Genomic DNA, 19929 nt, shown 5'->3' on the forward strand with positions numbered 1-19929 from the left:
ATGCGGAGAAAACACCATACTTCCTTTTACGCAGCCTAAAAATTGCTGCAGCCTTAAAATTGATATTTTAAGTGGTCATAGGATGGGTAGTAGAACTGAATGATGTAACATTGACCTTGATGATTAGCTAACTGCACTTCAGCAAGGCAGCCTCCCTCCCTACACCTCCTGATCTGAGGGAGGTTGACCTCTAGTGGTCATGTATTGAAATACAAGGCCTCTCCTCAACACAGATAAGAACCAGTTGGCAGCTCTGACATGTCAAAGGGGTTGGGGGAAATATTGACAAATGTTCACCTTTGCTTTGCTCCATTTTAGAGCACAATAACAAAGAACCCAGAATGGTGTAAAGTCTATCCCTGACTGTCATACTAATGTCAATGTTGTAGATTTGTACCTTTATGGGTATTAAAAGACTCCTGTGTTCTTCCTCTTGAGCTCTGAATGACCACATTCCACACAGTGGGGCTCATCTCTCTCAAAGGAACAGTTCATAGGAACAAAAACGGTTGAGATTAGCTCTCCTCTTTCAACAGAAATCAGTGTTGATATAAATGCTTGATAAAGTCACCGTGACAACAACGAATGGACACAGACTACAAAATAGACACCACACAATACAGTGACAAAAGCTACAAGCATGGTAGATGGAAATGTATCCATTGTGGTTTTCAGACAGAATGCCTGGAAGTAGTGTTGTAGACTGAAATACTGTTGCTCTTCACACAGCAACAACACAAGTCTAGATCTACATGTCACAAAACAAAGGCCACCAAAATCAGAATATATCTTTATTATTTACAGGTATTTTACAATACATGAATAGAGAGAACAAGCATCCTTTCTTCCCCACGGTAATTGGGTTGTGATTGGAGACGTACAATGACAATAATACATGTTTGGACGTTAATCAAACCTTATCCTTGGGCTCATCAAATCTAGTAAAAGGTGATTTAGAGAAAAGGTTGCACTGGGTAAAGTGGCTATAAAATGATAAGCAACCCACCCAATCTGCAACGACACACATAGAGATATTAGCCGAAGATGTAGCCTATATGAAATAAGCTGACAAGCTGCTATAGCTATGCTAACTGACCTTAGGCCTAGATACTGTGCTTTTCCAAACAAAGACCCTGGATAGGTGACTAGAAATACTATCAAATACTGTAGCAATGAATTAATGAGGCAGAACCTTTTTTTCCACAATGGCAGCTGAGGAGAATGAGGTAGTCATCTTTAAATTACTCAATTCTGATACTTTGTTTCTGAAACCTTTCCTTCACCTGCACACGCTAACTTTAATAACTGGATTATTTCAACACTAGACCACAACAAGAGCCAAAACACTGTATGAATGAGAACATAATTATAAAATCTTGAAGTGAAAACGACCACTGCAAAAAGGACACAAATGGGACGTATAAAAAGCTAAAACCAAAAAGTAGCAGCAGTGACCGTAGTCCCTGGTCACATCCCAGGTCATTAAAAAGGCACTTCGGTTGTCATGGGGATATCAGCAAAACCAGAGGTCTAAAAGTTCCACAATCATGTGTATTCATATCAATTCTACACAAATTAAATATCTACGGTCCGTGATCATATCTACATGAGCTGTTATGACGTAAATGAAACATTTCTAAATAATCTCATGAAGGATCTTTCTGACAGAATGAGAATAATCCACGAGTGGTGAAATTATAGTCTGTATCGTTCTGAAAATCACATTTCTTATAACAGCAGATTAAAGCTGACACACACACAAAACGGCCAAAATCCACAACAAGCCGTAAAAACCCTGAGCCATTCTCTTTAGTCAGTAGTATGAATACAACAGAGTCAAACCACATAATCCAGGATAATCATCTTTCCAACACGGGTTCCTTCCCTAGTTAGTAGGCCTGCTGTGATGGTGGTGGTAGGCCTACTAGTGAGGACCTTAGTGGTAAAAAGAAGCCCTACTGAGCCGTATGTCCAGTCCTCTCCTCTCTATCCCTACGGATCACGTGCTCACAGAGGACAAGCTATGGGCATGACAGGTATAACATGTCGCTCTCTGCAGGTTAACTAGTGCCCTGTTTCCCCACCTCAGCCCAGCGCGTCACACACCTGAAGCACTCTGTGGTTGAAGTCCTCTGGCTGGTCAGCAAAGACGTAGTGACCCGCCCCTCTGATAGCCTGGGAGTGAGTGGAGGGGGGAGGCAGGGAGAAGGGGGGTGGAGGGGAGAGAGAAGGAAGAGAGCTATATGATCATATACACATTCTGGAGAATCATATTTATCTAGGATTTAATACTTCAATTAACTTTTTTCCTGCCACCTGCTAAAAAAATCTGAATATAAAATCTGAGCCAGCTGCCTCACACATTACTAGAGAATCATACACAGACAGCATCTAGAGAATCATACACAGACAGCATCTAGAGAATCATACACAGACAGCATCTAGAGAATCATACACAGACAGCATCTAGAGAATCACACACAGACAGCATCTAGAGAATCATACACAGACAGCATCTAGAGAATCATACACAGACAGCATCTAGAGAATCACACACAGACAGCATCTAGAGAATCACACACAGACAGCATCTTAAAAGGGTTCTGTTTATAGAAATAGAAAACGTACTATGATCTCCACATGAGAGTTTGGCCTCATTCCTTTGATAGCGTTGCCAGAGTTACCGTCGATGCTGGAGCGTGACCCATATATCACAGTAATAGGGGTGTCAGCGTGGAGCAGGCCAATCCTCTGAAGCATAGGCCTCTTCGCCCACCCGTATGGGATGGTCATGTTCTTGAAGGCTGTCTCACCACTACAACAGAGTAAACGAACATGATTATTATTAAAGAGGTTGAAGTACAGCAGTAAGGTATATGATAATAATCTAACCGTTAATAAGCAGCTACTTTGAACTCACCACTACAACAGAGCAAAACTAACATTATCACTGAAGTAAAGGTGTGAAAATCACAGCCTATATTAAAAAAGCATTTCAGAATTGGAGTGCTGTCCTGTCCATATAACCATATTAATCTTAAATCATAACATCTTCTTCATTACGGTCTAAGAGGAAAACATTCTCATAAACTGTATTGAAACTCACTCAGACTGAGACTGTAAATACAGGCCCAGAATAAGTGTAGATAAAAGCCACTGAGCTCCAACATGAAATAAAGAGAGGGTCTCTGACCTGGGAGTCTGGACGTTCAGGTGATAGATATACTCTGTGACCGTGTTGTCTTTGAACATGGACAAGTATTTCTTCTTGAAGTCCGGTCTTAGAGTTGAAACAAGTGCGGGACCTTGAAGAACAAAGGAGGTGGGTTTGAAGGCTGGTAAAAAAACTCCATCCCATAAACAATGCAGTCATCCAGTCACACAGGTATAGACCAGACCGCGAACAATGCGGTCATCATAGAAATATAATTTACAGTAGTATTTCTATGGCTGTCATCCATCTAGTCAGACAGGCTGCCAGTCTTACCCAGTGGACCCACCAGACGTAGCCCTGCCAGGGGGTTGAAAGGGCTCAGCATGGCTCCCAGGGCTTTGATCCACACGGGGATGGGCCTGTCCTGGTCTTCTGTGTCTGGACGCTCAGGTAAGCCCCACGGCTCAACCAGCACCATGTGCTTCACCCTACAGGACAGTGAAGAGGAAAGACCATACAGTGGGGAAAAAAAGTATTTAGTCAGCCACCAATTGTGCAAGTTCTCCCACTTAATAAGATGAGAGAGGCCTGTAATTTTCATCATAGGTACACGTCAACTATGACAGACAAAATGAGAAAAAAAATCCAGAAAATCACATTGTAGGATTTTTTATGAATTTATTTGCAAATTATGGTGGAAAATAAGTATTTGGTCAATAACAAAAGTTTCTCAATACTTTGTTGTATACCCTTTGTTGGCAATGACACAGGTCAAACGTTTTCTGTAAGTCTTCACAAGGTTTTCACACACTGTTGCTGGTATTTTGGCCCATTCCTCCATGCAGATCTCCTCTAGAGCAGTGATGTTTTGGGGCTGTCGCTGGGCAACACGGACTTTCAACTCCCTCCAAAGATTTTCTATGGGGTTGAGATCTGGAGACTGGCTAGGCCACTCCAGGACCTTGAAATGCTTCTTACGAAGCCACTCCTTCGTTGCCCGGGCGGTGTGTTTGGGATCATTGTCATGCTGAAAGACCCAGCCACGTTTCATCTTCAATGCCCTTGCTGATGGAAGGAGGTTTTCACTCAAAATCTCACGATACATGGCCCTATTCATTCTTTCCTTTACACGGATCAGTCGTCCTGGTCCCTTTGCAGAAAAACAGCCCCAAAGCATGATGTTTCCACCCCCATGCTTCACAGTAGGTATGGTGTTCTTTGGATGCAACTCAGCATTCTTTGTCCTCCAAACACAACGAGTTGAGTTTTTACCAAAAAGTTATATTTTGGTTTCATCTGACCATATGACATTCTCCCAATCCTCTTCTGGATCATCCAAATGCACTCTAGCAAACTTCAGACGGGCCTGGACATGTACTGGCTTAAGCAGGGGGACACGTCTGGCACTGCAGGATTTGAGTCCCTGGCGGCGTAGTGTGTTACTGATGGTAGGCTTTGTTACTTTGGTCCCAGCTCTCTGCAGGTCATTCACTAGGTCCCCCCGTGTGGTTCTGGGATTTTTGCTCACCGTTCTTGTGATCATTTTGACCCCACGGGGTGAGATCTTGCGTGGAGCCCCAGATCGAGGGAGATTATCAGTGGTCAAATGTCTTCCATTTCCTAATAATTGCTCCCACAGTTGATTTCTTCAAACCAAGCTGCCTACCTATTACAGATTCAGTCTTCCCAGCCTGGTGCAGGTCTACAATTTTGTTTCTGGTGTCCTTTGACAGCTCTTTGGTCTTGGCCATAGTGGAGTTTGGAGTGTGACTGTTTGAGGTTGTGGACAGGTGTCTTTTATACTGATAACAAGTTCAAACAGGTGCCATTAATACAGGTAACGAGTGGAGGACAGAGGAGCCTCTTAAAGAAGAAGTTACATCTCTGTGAGAGCCAGAAATCTTGCTTGTTTGTAGGTGACCAAATACTTATTTTCCACCATAATTTGCAAATAAATTCATAAAAAATCCTACAATATGATTTTCGTGATTTTTTTCTCTCAATTTGTCTGTCATAGTTGACGTGTACCTATGATGAAAATTACAGGCCTCTCTCATCTTTTTAAGTGGGAGAACTTGCACAATTGGTGGCTGACTAAATACTTTTTTTCCCCACTGTACACCTCCATCAACCCCAATCTGAAATAACAACAAACGCCTCAATGGTTGTGAACACAATAAATTGATGGTTGTATTGAAACATCTGGAAAGGAAATAATCTAAACCACTAGGGCACAGTTTATTAAGTGATCTGTCCATCGGTGAACTGAACAGGGGAAATAAAGGCAGCGTTTAGACAGGCAGACCAATTCTGATCTTTCTTTAACTAATTGGTCTTTTGACCAATCAGATCAGCTCTGAAAAAGTGCTGATGTGAAAAGATAAATTGGTCAAAAGACCAATTAGTGGGAAAAAAATCTGAATTGGGCTGCCTGTCTAAACGCAGCCAAAGTGCCCCAGTCAGATTAAGAGCATTGTGTCCTTAATTCAGAGCTAGTTAGGGCACTCCGATAACACTAGAAGGATGTGGGTGGCTGGCTGGCTGGCTGCTTTAATACTAGAAGGACAGGATGTGGCTGGCTGGCTGCTTTAATACTAGAAGGACAGGATGTGGCTGGCTGGCTGCTTTAATACTAGAAGGACAGGATGTGGCTGGCTGGCTGCTTTAATACTAGAAGGACAGGATGTGGCTGGCTGGCTGCTTTAATACTAGAAGGACAGGATGTGGCTGGCTGGCTGCTTTAATACTAGAAGGACAGGATGTGGCTGGCTGACTGCTTTAATACTAGAAGGACATGATGTGGCTGGCTGGCTGGCTGCTTTAATACTAGAAGGACATGATGTGGCTGGCTGGCTGCTTTAATACTAGAAGGACATGATCTGGCTGGCTGGCTGCTTTAATACTAGAAGGATGTGGCTGGCTGCTTTAATACTAGAAGGACATGATCTGGCTGGCTGGCTGCTTTAATACTAGAAGGACATGATGTGGCTGGCTGGCTGCTTTTTTGAAGACATTTATCAAACAGCCGTAGGGAGTCAGGTTCCTGCTGAAATCTTAGCTTAGCAACACAGTGAGAGAAGACGATTCAGTTGAGATCCAGCACAGAGGGGACACTTTTGTTATCATAGGTTAGCACCTGCGTGCCAACATCCTGTGAGGTCTGGGGTGTACAGTATTAGTCAAGTATAGGAGGGTGAACCAAAGACTAGCTAGATACATGTAAAAAAAAAAAAAAATACCTAGAGGTGGCTAAATACTAAGTTATTCGGTCTTTATAGGAATAAAACAGCCATTCATATTGAAACCTGGCTATGGTACTGAACTGAGGAAAGCATTGGGTGATGTCAGGTGGTACTTGCCTGGTGGGGTACTTGAGCGAATACGCAGCTGCCAAATAACCTCCAAAGTTATGGCCCAGCATGATCATGGTCTCCAGGCCGACTTTAGCTCTCCACTGCTCAATGGAGTCCACAAACTGGGCCTCAGCCTCCTCGGCGTCGGAGCTGAAGTAGGGCCTGCTGCTCTGGCCGAAGCCCAACAGGTCAAAGGCATAGACGGGCCTCTGTTAATAACAATAATAATAATGGAAACTCATTTTATTTATAAAGTTCTATCCCAAGGCGCTACACAACATGATAAAACGTACTAAAAATAGAAGTCACAGTATTACAAAGACACACACAATACATAGTAGACAGGCAATTAGAGCTAGCTAGATATAGCAGGTGTAGACAGTTGACCTGTTGGTAGTCTCCTGGGACCATCCTGTCAATTCTCTTTTAGAAGTCTGGAGAAATTCAGTATTGAATTTTGCATTTGAATGGCAGTGCTGGCATTCAACACTTGCATTTGATTGGCTGTGAGTAGAAATGAAGTTTCCCCTCAGAAGAGACATTTCCTTGTTTTTCGTTTCTTCTTGTTTTGTCCATCTCTCTTTTCCTACCGTGTCAGACTACGTACCTTATGCATGCTAGTATAAACATCAGAAATACAATTATAACAACCTGTTCAGAGCTCCAACCATGCAAAATACTTTAGATATTTGATAAGCGGCAAAGTGCACTAGTTTCCATCTAGACTCTGTCGTACTACACCCCTTTATATTGTCTCTCTGAGGAGAACTTCCTCAGGCTTTCCAACGGTACATGAGAAGCCTGTGCTTCAGAGACTAACCTGTTGGGCCAGGGCGTCTAGGTTGAGGGCCCACAGGCCCACCCCTCCACCAAAGCCATGCAGCAGCACCAGGGGAGTCTGGTCCTTCATATTTCCGTTCAATGTGAGGGTCCACAGCATTTTACCATCCGAGATTGGGACATACTGCTGGGACACCTTGCCTGTGATGCCTGGGGATGAGACGGATCCACACATAATAATCCACAAATTGGCAATGGCTGGATATATAGTTTGATGGTAAAGGAGAGAGGAATTCCTTACATTGTAGCATCTGGTCCTCTGCAGTCTTGAGCTGGTTCTGGGAGGTGGGGCACCAGGAGGGCAGCCAGCTGGTGATCCATGCTGTGGAAGTCCAGGACCTGCATAGACAGACACAAATCATCAACCAGCCTAGGCTATAGCCTATACGGTCTGGGATTACTATGGTAGTCAGGAGTCATGTTTCACAACAAAGAGGAGACAAGACATTAAATGTAAAAAAAAAAAAAAAAAAAAAAAAAAATGGTAAACATGTTTCGGGGATAAGTTGAAAGAAAATGGCACAAGCAGGGTTTGTTAACTGATTGGACTGCTAGGGATGTTACTTCCTGCCTCAAGCACTCTATGCAGTGGGGAGTTAAAGCAGGTTACCTCAAGTGGAAAAAGGGATGTTATATGCCAGGGACTACATGCAATAGCCTAAACTTATCAATCATATGTGCTTGTGTTAATTGAATGGAAACATGCAGTTAGTGTTAGGGATGGGATTTGCAGCATTTGCTGTATTGGACTTAGTTACATCCAAAATAAAAACGGATCAGAACGGTATGGTATTGGATAATTGGTTCTTGACAGTGGGTTGCAGTAGTGGAGTGGTCTATAGGCTTACATAAATCCTTGAACAAAGCTTTCAACCCTTCCTAAAACATTTTCATTTAGGCATTTTGGAGATTGTCTATATGACATTTGCTTAAAAAAAACTATGCACAATGACTACTTTGAGCAATTTAGGAGAAAAACTGTGCAGATGCAAAGTTTGGTAACAGAATTACAGTAAAATCATCCTCAGTTTTATTCTGTTACCAAACTTTGTATCTGCACAGTTCTCCCTGCAAATGTATTTTTGTTAAATGTTCTGTGGAAATTGTTAAGTCCTTTTGCATAGAGTTCTATGGTTTGTTAAACTTTGAAAATCAATGGTTTTTGTTTGGTATACATTTTAAAGTCTCAGCATAATACCGTTACCATGGAATTTCTCAGGGTAATTCTGTTACCATGGAATTGCCTTAAATTAAGATTAGAAAATAGAAAACGAGACATTTAAAGGGCCTATAAGTAGGCTACCTAAATGTAAACAACTAAAACATCTAGAGATATGACATTGTCAAAGACTGAGATAAAACTAGATCACACTAGCTGTAAACTTTGCATGGGCTATCTTAATACAATATAGCAAATCCCACCACCCCTTCTAATATCAATTAACACATCATCCCAAAGAGCATCTTTACAAAATGTCAAGCTTTAAACCGCTCCGTCGGTTTTATAACGTTTTGACGCAAAGGCCACGGACCAATGCCGTGTTCACGTGCTAGTCGGAATTACAAAACTCGGAAATGTCCAACTTGCTAATTGGTTGTATACTGAACAAAAATATAAACGCAACATGTAAAGTGTTGGTCCCAGATTTCATGAGCTGAAATAAAAGATCCCAGAAATGTTCCATACACATAAAAAACTTTTATCTCAAATTGTGTGCACAAATTTGTTTACATCCCTGTTAGTGAGCATTTCTCCTTTGCCAAGATAATCCATCCACCTGACAGGCGTGACATATCAAGAAGCTGAATAAACAGAATGATCATTACACAGGTGCACCTTGTGCTGGAGACAATAAAAGGCCACTAAAATTCACAGTTTTGTCACACAACAACACAATGCCACAGATGTCTCAAGTTGAGGGAGCATGCAATTGGCATGCTGACTGCAGGAATATCAAACAGAGCTGTTGCCAGAGATTTTAATGTTCATTTCTCTACCATAAGCTGCTTCCAACGTCATTTTAGAGAATTTGGCAGTACATCCAACTGGCCTTTCAACCGCAGGCCACGAGTAACCATGCCAGCCTAGGACCTCCACATCCACATCCACATCCACATCCACATCCACATCCACATCCACATCCACATCCAGGGTCTTCACCTAGGGGATCGTCTGAGACCAGCCCCCCGGACAGCTGATGAAACTGAGGAGTTTTTCTGTCTGTAATAAAGACTAATTCTGATTGGCTGGGCCTGGCTCCCAGTGGGTGGGCCTGGCTCCCCAGTGGGTGGGTCTATGCCCTCCCAGGCCCACCCATGGCAGCGCCCCTGCCCAGTAATAATAATAATAATAATATGCCACTTAGCAGACGCTTTTATCCAAAGCGACTTACAGTCATGTGTGCATACATTTTTGTGTATGGGTGGTCCCAGGTATCGAACCCACTACCCTGGCGTTACAAGCGCCATGCTCTACCAGCTGAGCTACAGAGGACCACATGTGAAAGCCATAGATTTGGTCCCAATTCGTTATTTCAATTGACTGATTTCCTTATGTGAACTGTAACTCAGTAATATCTTTGAAATTGTTGCGTTTATATTTTTGTTCAGTATAGTTAATCACGTGCCGCGTTCAACTAATTAGCAAGTCGGACATTTCCGAGTTTCCTAGTCACCTGAATTCGGCATAAACTATTAACAAGGTGACACATGTCAACTCATGGAATAGCAACATTGTTGCCACTAGTCTGTCAAGTCAACTGACAAGTAACTTTAGCCTACTGTTACAGGTGCTTGACGACAAACAAGAACAATTAACATGCTAGAACCAGCTAATAACAAGACACACAACCATATTATGATTATTTTTTTGTGGGTCACTTTTATCAGTATTGTTCTATGTAAAAGTATGGCTCTAAGCTTGTTTATAAAGAAACACACTCACCCTCTCTCAGCAGTCACCACTTGGTCAGCCATTCTTTTTCACACAGACAAATCACATGATCCACAAAACATGACATCATCACCTGGGGTGTATTCATTAGTCGGTTTCCATTGCAAAACTTTTGCAATGGAAACCATTTACCGTACTCTAGGAACCAAACGGAAGCAAACCAAAGAGTGTCTATTATATTGACAAGATAGTCAAGTGACCGCTCTAACAATCAAAATACATGTCCTCAAATATGGAAGGCATGCGTGAGGAGGTGAGATCAGGTGGGACCATTCTAGCCAATGAGAGGGCAGATACACGTGCGAACAACAGGCAATAGAGATGGAGGACGCATCTTTGTATCTGTGCCATTATAAGATCTGTTACAGTATGGGCAATTGAGGCTTTTTCCTTCATTGGCTGGTTGCTCCCAACTCATAGGAATCCCCATCCAGTTGAATACTTAAAAATGGTGGAAGCCCTCAATAGCAATGCCCATGCCAAATCGGGTAATATCCATGATGAGTCCTCTATCAATTAAATTAAATTCAAAGGGCTTTATTGGCATGGGAAACATATGTTTACATTGCCAGAGCAAGTAAAGGTGATACTAACAATCAAAAATTAACAGTAAACATTACACTCACAATATTATGGCTATGTACAGTGTTGTAACAATGTGCAAATAGTTAAAGAACAAAAGGAAAATAAATCAACATAAATATGGGTTGTATTTACAATGGTATTTGTTCTTCACTGGTTGTCCTTTTCTTGTGGCAACAGGTCACATCTTGCTGCTGTGATGGCACACTTTGGTATTTCACATAATAGATATGGGAGTTTAACTAAATTTGATTTGTTTTCAAATTCTTTGTGGGTCTGTGTGATCTGAGGGAAATATGTTTCGCTAATATGGTCACAGGAGGTTAGGAAGTGCAGCTCAGTTTCCACCTCATTTTGTGGGAAGTGTGCACATAGACTGTCTTCTCTTGAGAGCCAGGTCTGCCTACGGCGGCCTTTCTCAATAGCAAGGCTATGCTCACAGAGTCTGTACATAGTCAAAGCTTTCCTTAATTTTGGGTCAGTCACAGTGGTCAGGTATTCTGCCACTGTGTACTCTCTGTATAGGGCCAAATAGCATTCCAGTTTGCTCAGTTTTTTTGGTTAATTCTTTCCAATGTGTCAAGTAATTATATTTTTGTTTTCTCATGATTTGGTTGGGTCTTATTGTGGTTTGGGAATCCCTTCCCTTTAAGTGGTTGTAGAATTTAATGGCTGTTTTCTGGATTTGGATAAATAGTGGGTATCATCCTAGTTCTGCTCTGCATGCATTATTTGCTGTTTTACGTTGTACACGGAGGATGCTTTTTCTGAATTCTGCATGCAGTCTCAATTTTGTGTTTTTCCCATTTTGTGAATTCTTGGTTGGTGAGCAGACCCCAGACCTCACAGCCATAAAGGGCAATTGGTTCTATAACTGATTCAAGTATTTTTTGCCAGATCCTAATTGGGATGTCAAATTGTATGTTCCTTTTGATGGCATAGAAGGCCCTTCTTGTCTTGTCTCTCAGATCGTTCACAGCTTTGTGGAAGTTACCTGTGGCGCTGGTGTTTAGGCTGAGGTAGGTATAGTTTTTGGTGTGCTCTAGGGCAACTGTGTCTAGATGGAATTTGTATTTCTGACCCTGGCAACTGGACCTTTTATGGAACACCATTATTTTTGTCTTACTGAGATTCACTGTCAGGGCCCAGGTCGGACAGAATCTGCGCAGAATATCTAGGTACTGCTGTATGCCCTCCTTGGCTGGGGACAGAAGCTATGACAACAGTCACAACTCAGATATAAAGTTTAAAAAAATTCAATGTTGCCGAATTGCCACGTGCGTCCACTTATATCAGCGCATTCATAAGATTTACGAAACTTCTATTAGATCAAATAAGCGTCAAGTAGCAAATGAACATTTTTTTGTTGACCAAATTCTTCACATCGTTGGCTTATTTTCGAGGACAGATTTTGGGACGATTAAAACTTCTCACTTCGTCGCTTCCTCTCTGAGCAAACGGAACGAGACCTGGAGGGCCCTACCTACATTTGTCCAATATAAACTCTAGTTTTCGTTGCAAAACGTTTTCCGTTTGGAGTAAACGGCTTCCTTTGCAAAACGTTTTACAACGGAATCAGACTAGTGAATACTCCCCCGAAGAAGAACGTGACTTTTTACTGACGCTGTGGGACATGAGATTGCGGAATATACACCTCTCTGCCACAAATTAACTCTAGTATGGTCAAATACAATTATTTCCACAACAGTTGGTAGGCGTATTCGATAAGCTATCTTGTCGGAGACAACGCAATGCAATGTTATGGATTCTGTGTTTATATGACAACCTCAAAACTAATAATAGCCTAGCCAAACCTAACTAATAAGAGCCTATACTTGTATCCTGGGAACAATACTATAATCATACTACCCTCACCAGATTGTCAACATTATAACTACTGTATTTTTTCACAATAAGACATATGTCGTATGCCTGTCCTACTAGAAAAACGTGTTAGATTTCTATTCAAATGAGGAATTCCCATAGAAACTGTTTTTCTAGTGATTTACTTGCCTATGTACCATAGAGATAGATAGAGGACTCTAGTGCCCAAAAGCTTGTTTTAGCATGGGGCAGCGCCTTTGAGTACTTTCACAATTTTTAAGTAGTCAATTGGGTGGGACTTACTATGGGTTAATGAAGGATCACATAATTCCGTCCAGGTCATCAGGAGGGATCAGTCAATGAATTATATGTGTGAGCAAACGTTCCATAACAGCAGATGGCATTTAAATCACCAACCTTGGCTTTGTACCTTTTCAAACAACACACTCCAGGTGGCAGTATGCACCCTTTCAGTTTGTTTACTAACTCATAGAAGTAGCAGAAGAACAAAATTGACTACACTGCCCATGCTCTCACAGACGCCATAATAGGACAGATACAATGTTGCGTCCTCTAACTATCTCTATGCTATGTAGGCCTACACACACAGCATAGCACGTTGGTGGGTGTGATAACTGCGGGCTGACGTCTACAGCCGCGCTTGCCTGTCAGTGACGTGGAGAGGCAGAAGTCAAGCAACTCTTCTGATTCCTAAGAAAGACCAGAGAAGAAAGATCAGAGAAGATTCGAAATAGGTTTTTATTGTCGACTTGGGTATCGCGGGCAACCTTTAAAATTAGACCTTATTGCGACAGCGAACGAAGGACGTGGTGAGTAGGCTTGTTTATAGAGATTTGTTGATGTTAAAGGCCTACCGGTATCTCCTTTTCCGATTTGCGTCAAATGTTTCACAGTTGTACGTGACAATGTTACGTCAAAGATCAGCACATTTCTTCAGATGAAGCAATCATGAGTAAACCCTGTAACAGTTTTATATCCACCCATAGACACTGTAACGAACGTGCGGTTCAATCCCCGCCCTCTCTCACACCAAAACATTGAGCTGTCACTGTCAGTAGCCAGCTTTAGCTGAGTTTCAGAATCAGATTTTGGAGGCAAATTAAAGTTGAACATCTTTAATACATAACAAAATATGTCTTTAAGCCTTTGCGATTCAACGTCTAAAGTAAACAGTTGAATGACACATCAATATGTTGGGCTGAACCCAAGCCATAATAATGACTAAAATAGAAGGCGTTTTACAATCTGAAGTCAACTTCAGAAGTTACCGACTTCAGACTGTAAAACGCTAGCCTGGGAAAGGGAAAGGGGGATACCTATTCAGTTGTACAACTGAATGTATTCAACTGAAATGTGTCTTCCGCATTTAACCCAACCCCTCTGAATCAGACCAGTCTCTTTAGCCAAAAACCTACAAAAACTCTATTCATTTCCCCATAAACTTTGTCCAACGAACTATGGCGGGGTTAGTGCCTACAAAAAGACGCCATTACTATTTCTCTCTATTGAACGTTGAGTTGCTGAAAGACCAGCCTCTTTGGCAATTACAAGGAGTGGTATGTTAGCTAAAGAGATTGCTAGGCTGAACCCCTGAACATACCACACCTTGTTAGGTAATATAAGATAGGCTAATTCCTGTAGATTGATTTAGGCCAGGTAAAGGTGCTGCAACTTTGCACATGAGGAGCAGTAAGCATTTTGGTTACCTAGAGCAACATTTGAATGTGCAACAACCGATCACGTTTTATAGATTGAAATAGCCTAAATACATAACCAACATTGGCTATATAAAACATACAATTATTGTACACACATACTTTGAATTGAAACATTCAAACTGAAGAATGATATTCTGGCCCTGTCGTTTTGGTCCCTGTAGGCACAGTCATGTTTAATTCATTTGTTTCCTTTCTTGTCTCTCTCCAGGCTTCAAAGGGAGAGGGGAAAATGCAAAAAGGCTTGTCAGTTTCTGACAGTGATGGCTCAAAATTTGCCCCTCTGGTGGTCATCGAGTTGGCTTCGGAAACCAAAGAGGAAGCCATCGCATGGTTACTAGACCGGATCAGAGACAAGCAGCAAGATGGAGGTACAGTACATTGAGCTTAGCTTACCTACTGTATGTTGGAAACAGAGATCTGAAACATTTGAAACAGTCTTTTCTCAATCCCTTTTCACTTTGCCTCTGCTTCTTCTTCTCTGTTATACAAATGTTAAAGATTTGGCTTTCACGCTAACGTGCTCTCTGAAAGTGAGCTAAACTGGCCCGATAACATATCTGGGCCCGTTTCCACAAAGAGGCTCAGAGTAGGAGTGCTGATCTAGGATCTGTTTATAAAATATTATTATGATCTAAATGGCAAAACTGATCCCAGATCAGCACTCGTACTCTGAGATGCTTTATTAATACGGGCCCTGATGCCACCTGTGATAAGCTATGTGGAAACAAAGCAGGCTGACCTTATCGCTTATATCATGAAATACTCACTGAAAAGAGCACGATTCAGTACAATAGTGTGAAAGTCTCTTTTAGTTACTGTATCTATTAACCAGTCAGTCTGGCTCTGTTGATACAATATGGTTGCCCTAGGCAACATCCCAAAATGTCACCCTATTCCCTACATAGTGCACTACTTTTGACCAGAGCCCTATGAGCCCTGGTCAAAAGTAGTGCTCTATAAAGGGAATAGGGTGTCATTTGGGACCAAAACGTAGTCTATTGACACCTTCCTACCTGTCCTGATTCCTCTGCTGTGTTAGGGGCTGAGCTGCTGGTTGAGCAGCTGACCCCAGGGGCCCAGGGCATGGAGAAGGACAACCCCAATGTGTACGTGGTGGGGGCCTCCTGGCAAAGGCTCCTATACGGAGCTGAGGACGTGGGCCTCTTCAAGGAGTTCAACGACGGCTCCATGAGAGGCTTCACGTATGCCAACAAGCACAACTTCAAAGAGTTCCAAGGTAATCTAGGGTATGTCACAAATGGCACCCTATTCCTTATTGTATGTACTATAGATGAGGTGTAGTATTTTACTATTTGCTGTATTATATTATTACAACTATATTACAGTACAATTACAGTACAATGCAATAACTAGATTGATATGTTAATACAACGTGTTGTTTAAGTAAACATCATTACTACACTAGTGTAAGCGCACGTTATTGTATTGTAAAGTGACTGTAACTGTGTTAATTGTCTGTGTCTGTAAACTACAGGTGATGGGGATGGTTTTCTGAGCATGGCAGAGTGTCAATACATCATAAAACATGAACTGGACAACCTGAGGGCCAAGGATGAGGCCCACGTGCCCGGATATCCTAAAATGAAACTGTATCCAGGGAAGTCAGTCAGTAAGTACAGCATTGACCCTATGACCTCAGCTACACTGAAACACTGGGTGCACAGTCATCAAACCTGGGTTCAAATAGTATATATTTTCTTTCAAATACTCTGAGCCTGCTGCCTGGATTGGAATGCCAGATGGGCAGGGTTTGCACTTTTGGGACTATTCCATTGGTTCCATTGTGCTTGGGAAGCTCAGAGTCATGTACACTCAGTGGTAAGTTTATTAGGTACACCACCCCGTTCACGAAAATGGTGCGCTCCTACAGACAGTGAGTCACGTGGCCGTGGCTTGCTATATAAAGCATGCAGACAGGCATCGAGGCATTCGGTTAATGTTCGATTGAACGTTAGAATGGGAAAAACGAGTGTGGTATGATCGTCGGTGCCAGGCGCGACGGTTCCAGTATCCTTTCATGCATTACAGTGTCTAGGGTTTACTGAGAATGTTGCGACATACAAAAAACATCCAGTCAGCGGCAGTCCTGTGGGTGAAAACAGCTCGTTGATGAGAGGTCGAAGGAGAATGGCAAGAATCATGCAAGCTAAAAGGCGGGCCACAAACAGGCAAATAACGGCGCAGTACAACAGTGGTGTGCAGAACGGCATCTCGGAACGCACAACTCGTCAGTCCTTGTCACGAATGGGCTGTTGCAGCAGACGACCACACCGGGTTCCACTCCTATCAGCTAAAAACAAGAAGAAGCGGCTCCAGTGGGCACTTGATCACCAATACTGGACAATTGAGAAGTGGAAAAACATCACCTGGTCCGACGAATCCCTGTTCCTGTTGAGTCATGCTGATGTCAGAGTCAGGTGTATATATCTTATGCATGGCTCTGGACAAGCTCAATCAAGTGCAGCACGAATGAAAACCAGTACTATTTGAACCCAGGTCTGAAGCCAATACCATATTTGAAACATAACATACATAATCCTCACATTGTCTCCACATCAGTGTCTGCAATAAGGGCAATAAATATGCAAATGTCAGTGGATTATTCAAATACGAGATAAGGAGTCAATGCTCTCGCTGAGCAGATAGTCTGCTATTCAGCTTAACCAATTGGATAGAAAAATAATGCAATGTTTTGGAAATAATGTCAAGAAATGACGGATGAAATTATTACGTTTTTCATTGCTTTTTATTTTTATACAAATATACTAGTATATTATACAGTGGGGAAAATAAGTATTTAGTCAGCCACCAATTGTGCAAGTTCTCCCACTTAAAAAGATGAGAGAGGCCTGTAATTTTCATCATAGGTTCACGTCAACTATGACAGACAAATTGAGGGAAAAAAATCCAGAAAATCACATTGTAGGATTTTTAATGAATTTATTTGCAAATTATGGTGGAAAATAAGTATTTGGTCACCTACAAACAAGCAAGATTTCTGGCTCTCACAGACCTGTAACTTCTTCTTTAAGAGACTCCTCTGTCCTCCACTCGTTACCTGTATTAATGGCACCTGTTTGAACTTGTTATCAGTATAAAAGACACCTGCCCACAACCTCAAACAGTCACACTCCAAACTCCACTATGGCCAAGACCAAAGAGCTGTCAAAGGACACCAGAAACAAAATTGTAGACCTGCACCAGGCTGGGAAGACTGAATCTGCAATAGGTAAGTAGCTTGGTTTGAAGAAATCAACTGTGGGAGCAATTTTTAGGAAATGGAAGACATACAAGACCACTGATAATCTCCCTCGATCTGGGGCTCCACGCAAGATCTCACCCCGTGGGGTCAAAATGATCACAAGAACGGTGAGCAAAAATCCCAGAACCACACGGGGGGACCTAGTGAATGACCTGCAGAGAGCTGGGACCAAAGTAACAAAGCCTACCATCAGTAACACACTACGCCGCCAGGGTTTCAAATCCTGCAGTGCCAGCTGTGTCCCCCTGCTTAAGCCAGTACATGTCCAGGCCCGTCTGAAGTTTGCTAGAGTGCATTTGGATGATCCAGAAGAGGATTGGGAGAATGTCATATGGTCAGATGAAACCAAAATATAACTTTTTGGTAAAAACTCAACTCGTCGTGTTTGGAGGACAAATAATGCTGAGTTGCATCCAAAGAACACCATACCTACTGTGAAGCATGGGGGTGGAAACATCATGCTTTGGGGCTGTTTTTCTGCAAAGGGACCAGGACGACTGATCCGTGTAAAGGAAAGAATGAATGGGGCCATGTATCGTGAGATTTTGAGTGAAAACCTCCTTCCATCAGCAAGGGCATTGAAGATGAAACGTGGCTGGGTCTTTCAGCATGACAATGATCCCAAACACACCGCCCGGGCAACGAAGGAGTGGCTTCGTAAGAAGCATTTCAAGGTCCTGGAGTGACCTAGCCAGTCTCCAGATCTCAACCCCATAGAAAATCTTTGGAGGGAGTTGAAAGTCCGTGTTGCCCAGCGACAGCCCCAAATCATCACTGCTCTAGAGCAGATCTGCATGGAGGAATGGGCCAAAATACCAGCAACAGTGTGTGAAAACCTTGTGAAGACTTACAGAAAACGTTTGACCTGTGTCATTGCCAACAAAGGGTATATAACAAAGTATTGAGAAACTTTTGTTATTGACCAAATACTTATTTTCTACCATAATTTGCAAATAAATTCATAAAAAATCCTACAATGTGATTTTCTGGAATTTTTTTCCTCATTTTGTCTGTCATAGTTGACGTGTACCTATGATGAAAATTACAGGCCTCTCTCATCTTTTTAAGTGGGAGAACTTGCACAATTGGTGGCTGACTAAATACTTTTTTTCCCCACTGTATATGGATCCCCTCCATTGTCTGTATGTTATTGTTTTAGGAAACAAAGCTTTCTCTCATTATGAGGAAAGTTAACAGTTCAAACTCGATGGAAAACAACTCAACTGTTTTCATTGCTCTCAAGTAGCCAATGTTCTCAGAGTCATTTTTAGCACTTCAACAACTTAACAAGGGAATTATCGCTCACCAAAAGTAGAACATCTATAGACTGCATAGGCCAGCGTTTCCCAACTCCAGTCCTCCAGTATCCCCAACAGTACACATTTTTACTGTAGCCCTGGACAAGCACATCTGATTCAACTTGTCAGCTAATCATCAAGCCCTCAATGAGTTGAATAAGGTGAGTTTGTCCGAGGCAACAATAAACATGTGTTCTGTTGGGGGTACTGGAGGACTGGAGTTGGGAAACGCTGGCATGGGCTACTAGTTCAAGTTACGTTATGGTAATATAATAAAGATGGCTAGGATCACATGACAAATGGCGTCAGGAGACTGGGGGAAAATGTGAACTCTTCTGTTTTTAATCTAATCTCAGTACGCAGAATGCAATCAAAGGGGATCCTTGTCCAAGTTTTCCCTCTGCATGAGAAGGAGGAACTAAAGAGGCTTTCCTTTTCCTGGTTCAAAAAGATCAAGTTGTCCTTCCAGCCTCTTGGTAAGTTACAGTCGCCGTGGCTTTATCATTTTGCCCTTTGAATCCTAAGGCTACACTTGTCAAATGTTTTGACTGCACTATTATCTTAGTGTTATCCATCTCTTTCACTATGAACTTCATATATGGTATATGTAAAGAGATTAGGCTATCACCATGTACACCGAACATTCTAAGCACCTTCGAATACCTTGTTTGTGACTAAATCCTCCCCATGATTCCCCATGGTCCATCCAGATGACATCAGGCATTACTTTGGTGAGGGTATGGCGCTCTACTTTGGTTTCCTGGAGTACTTCACCTTGGCCCTGATCCCCATGGCCCTCATAGGGATCCCCTACTACCTCTTCGACTTTGAGGACTACGACAAGTTCACGGTGTTCGCCGGCTTCAACCTGGTGTGGTGCACGGTGATCCTGGAGTTGTGGAA

The 19929-nt window shown here is 42.3% G+C and overlaps 2 protein-coding genes across 2 annotated transcripts in view; one reads left to right on the forward strand and one right to left on the reverse strand.

Annotated features, from left to right (window-relative positions):
- Positions 1-778: 778 nt before the first annotated feature.
- Positions 779-10370, reverse strand: LOC311139546 (1-acylglycerol-3-phosphate O-acyltransferase ABHD5-like). The gene is made up of 8 exons (XM_084174433.1): positions 10292-10370; positions 7589-7686; positions 7328-7497; positions 6514-6716; positions 3488-3642; positions 3194-3305; positions 2629-2815; positions 779-2175 (listed from the first exon to the last, which is right to left on the reverse strand). The coding sequence occupies exons 1-8, from the start codon at positions 10321-10323 to the stop codon at positions 2086-2088; spliced, it is 1047 nt and encodes a 348-aa protein (XP_084030559.1). The 5' UTR covers positions 10324-10370; the 3' UTR covers positions 779-2085.
- A 2939-nt stretch (positions 10371-13309) lies between these two features.
- The window catches only part of LOC311139543 (anoctamin-10-like), a 45187-nt gene continuing 38567 nt past the window's right edge, over positions 13310-19929 (forward strand). Inside the window, exons 1-6 of the mRNA XM_084174430.1 lie at positions 13310-13536; positions 14654-14813; positions 15485-15682; positions 15941-16075; positions 19383-19502; positions 19737-19929. The exon at positions 19737-19929 is cut by the window's right edge and continues 377 nt beyond it. Of these exons, the coding sequence (XP_084030556.1) occupies positions 14675-14813; positions 15485-15682; positions 15941-16075; positions 19383-19502; positions 19737-19929 (785 nt within the window). The 5' untranslated portion in view covers positions 13310-13536; positions 14654-14674. The remainder of the gene's footprint in view (positions 13537-14653; positions 14814-15484; positions 15683-15940; positions 16076-19382; positions 19503-19736) is intronic.

The sequence above is a fragment of the Coregonus lavaretus genome, assembly GCF_964263955.1.
Source record: "Coregonus lavaretus genome assembly, chromosome: 13".
In the NCBI taxonomy this organism is placed as follows: Eukaryota; Metazoa; Chordata; class Actinopteri; order Salmoniformes; family Salmonidae; genus Coregonus; species Coregonus lavaretus.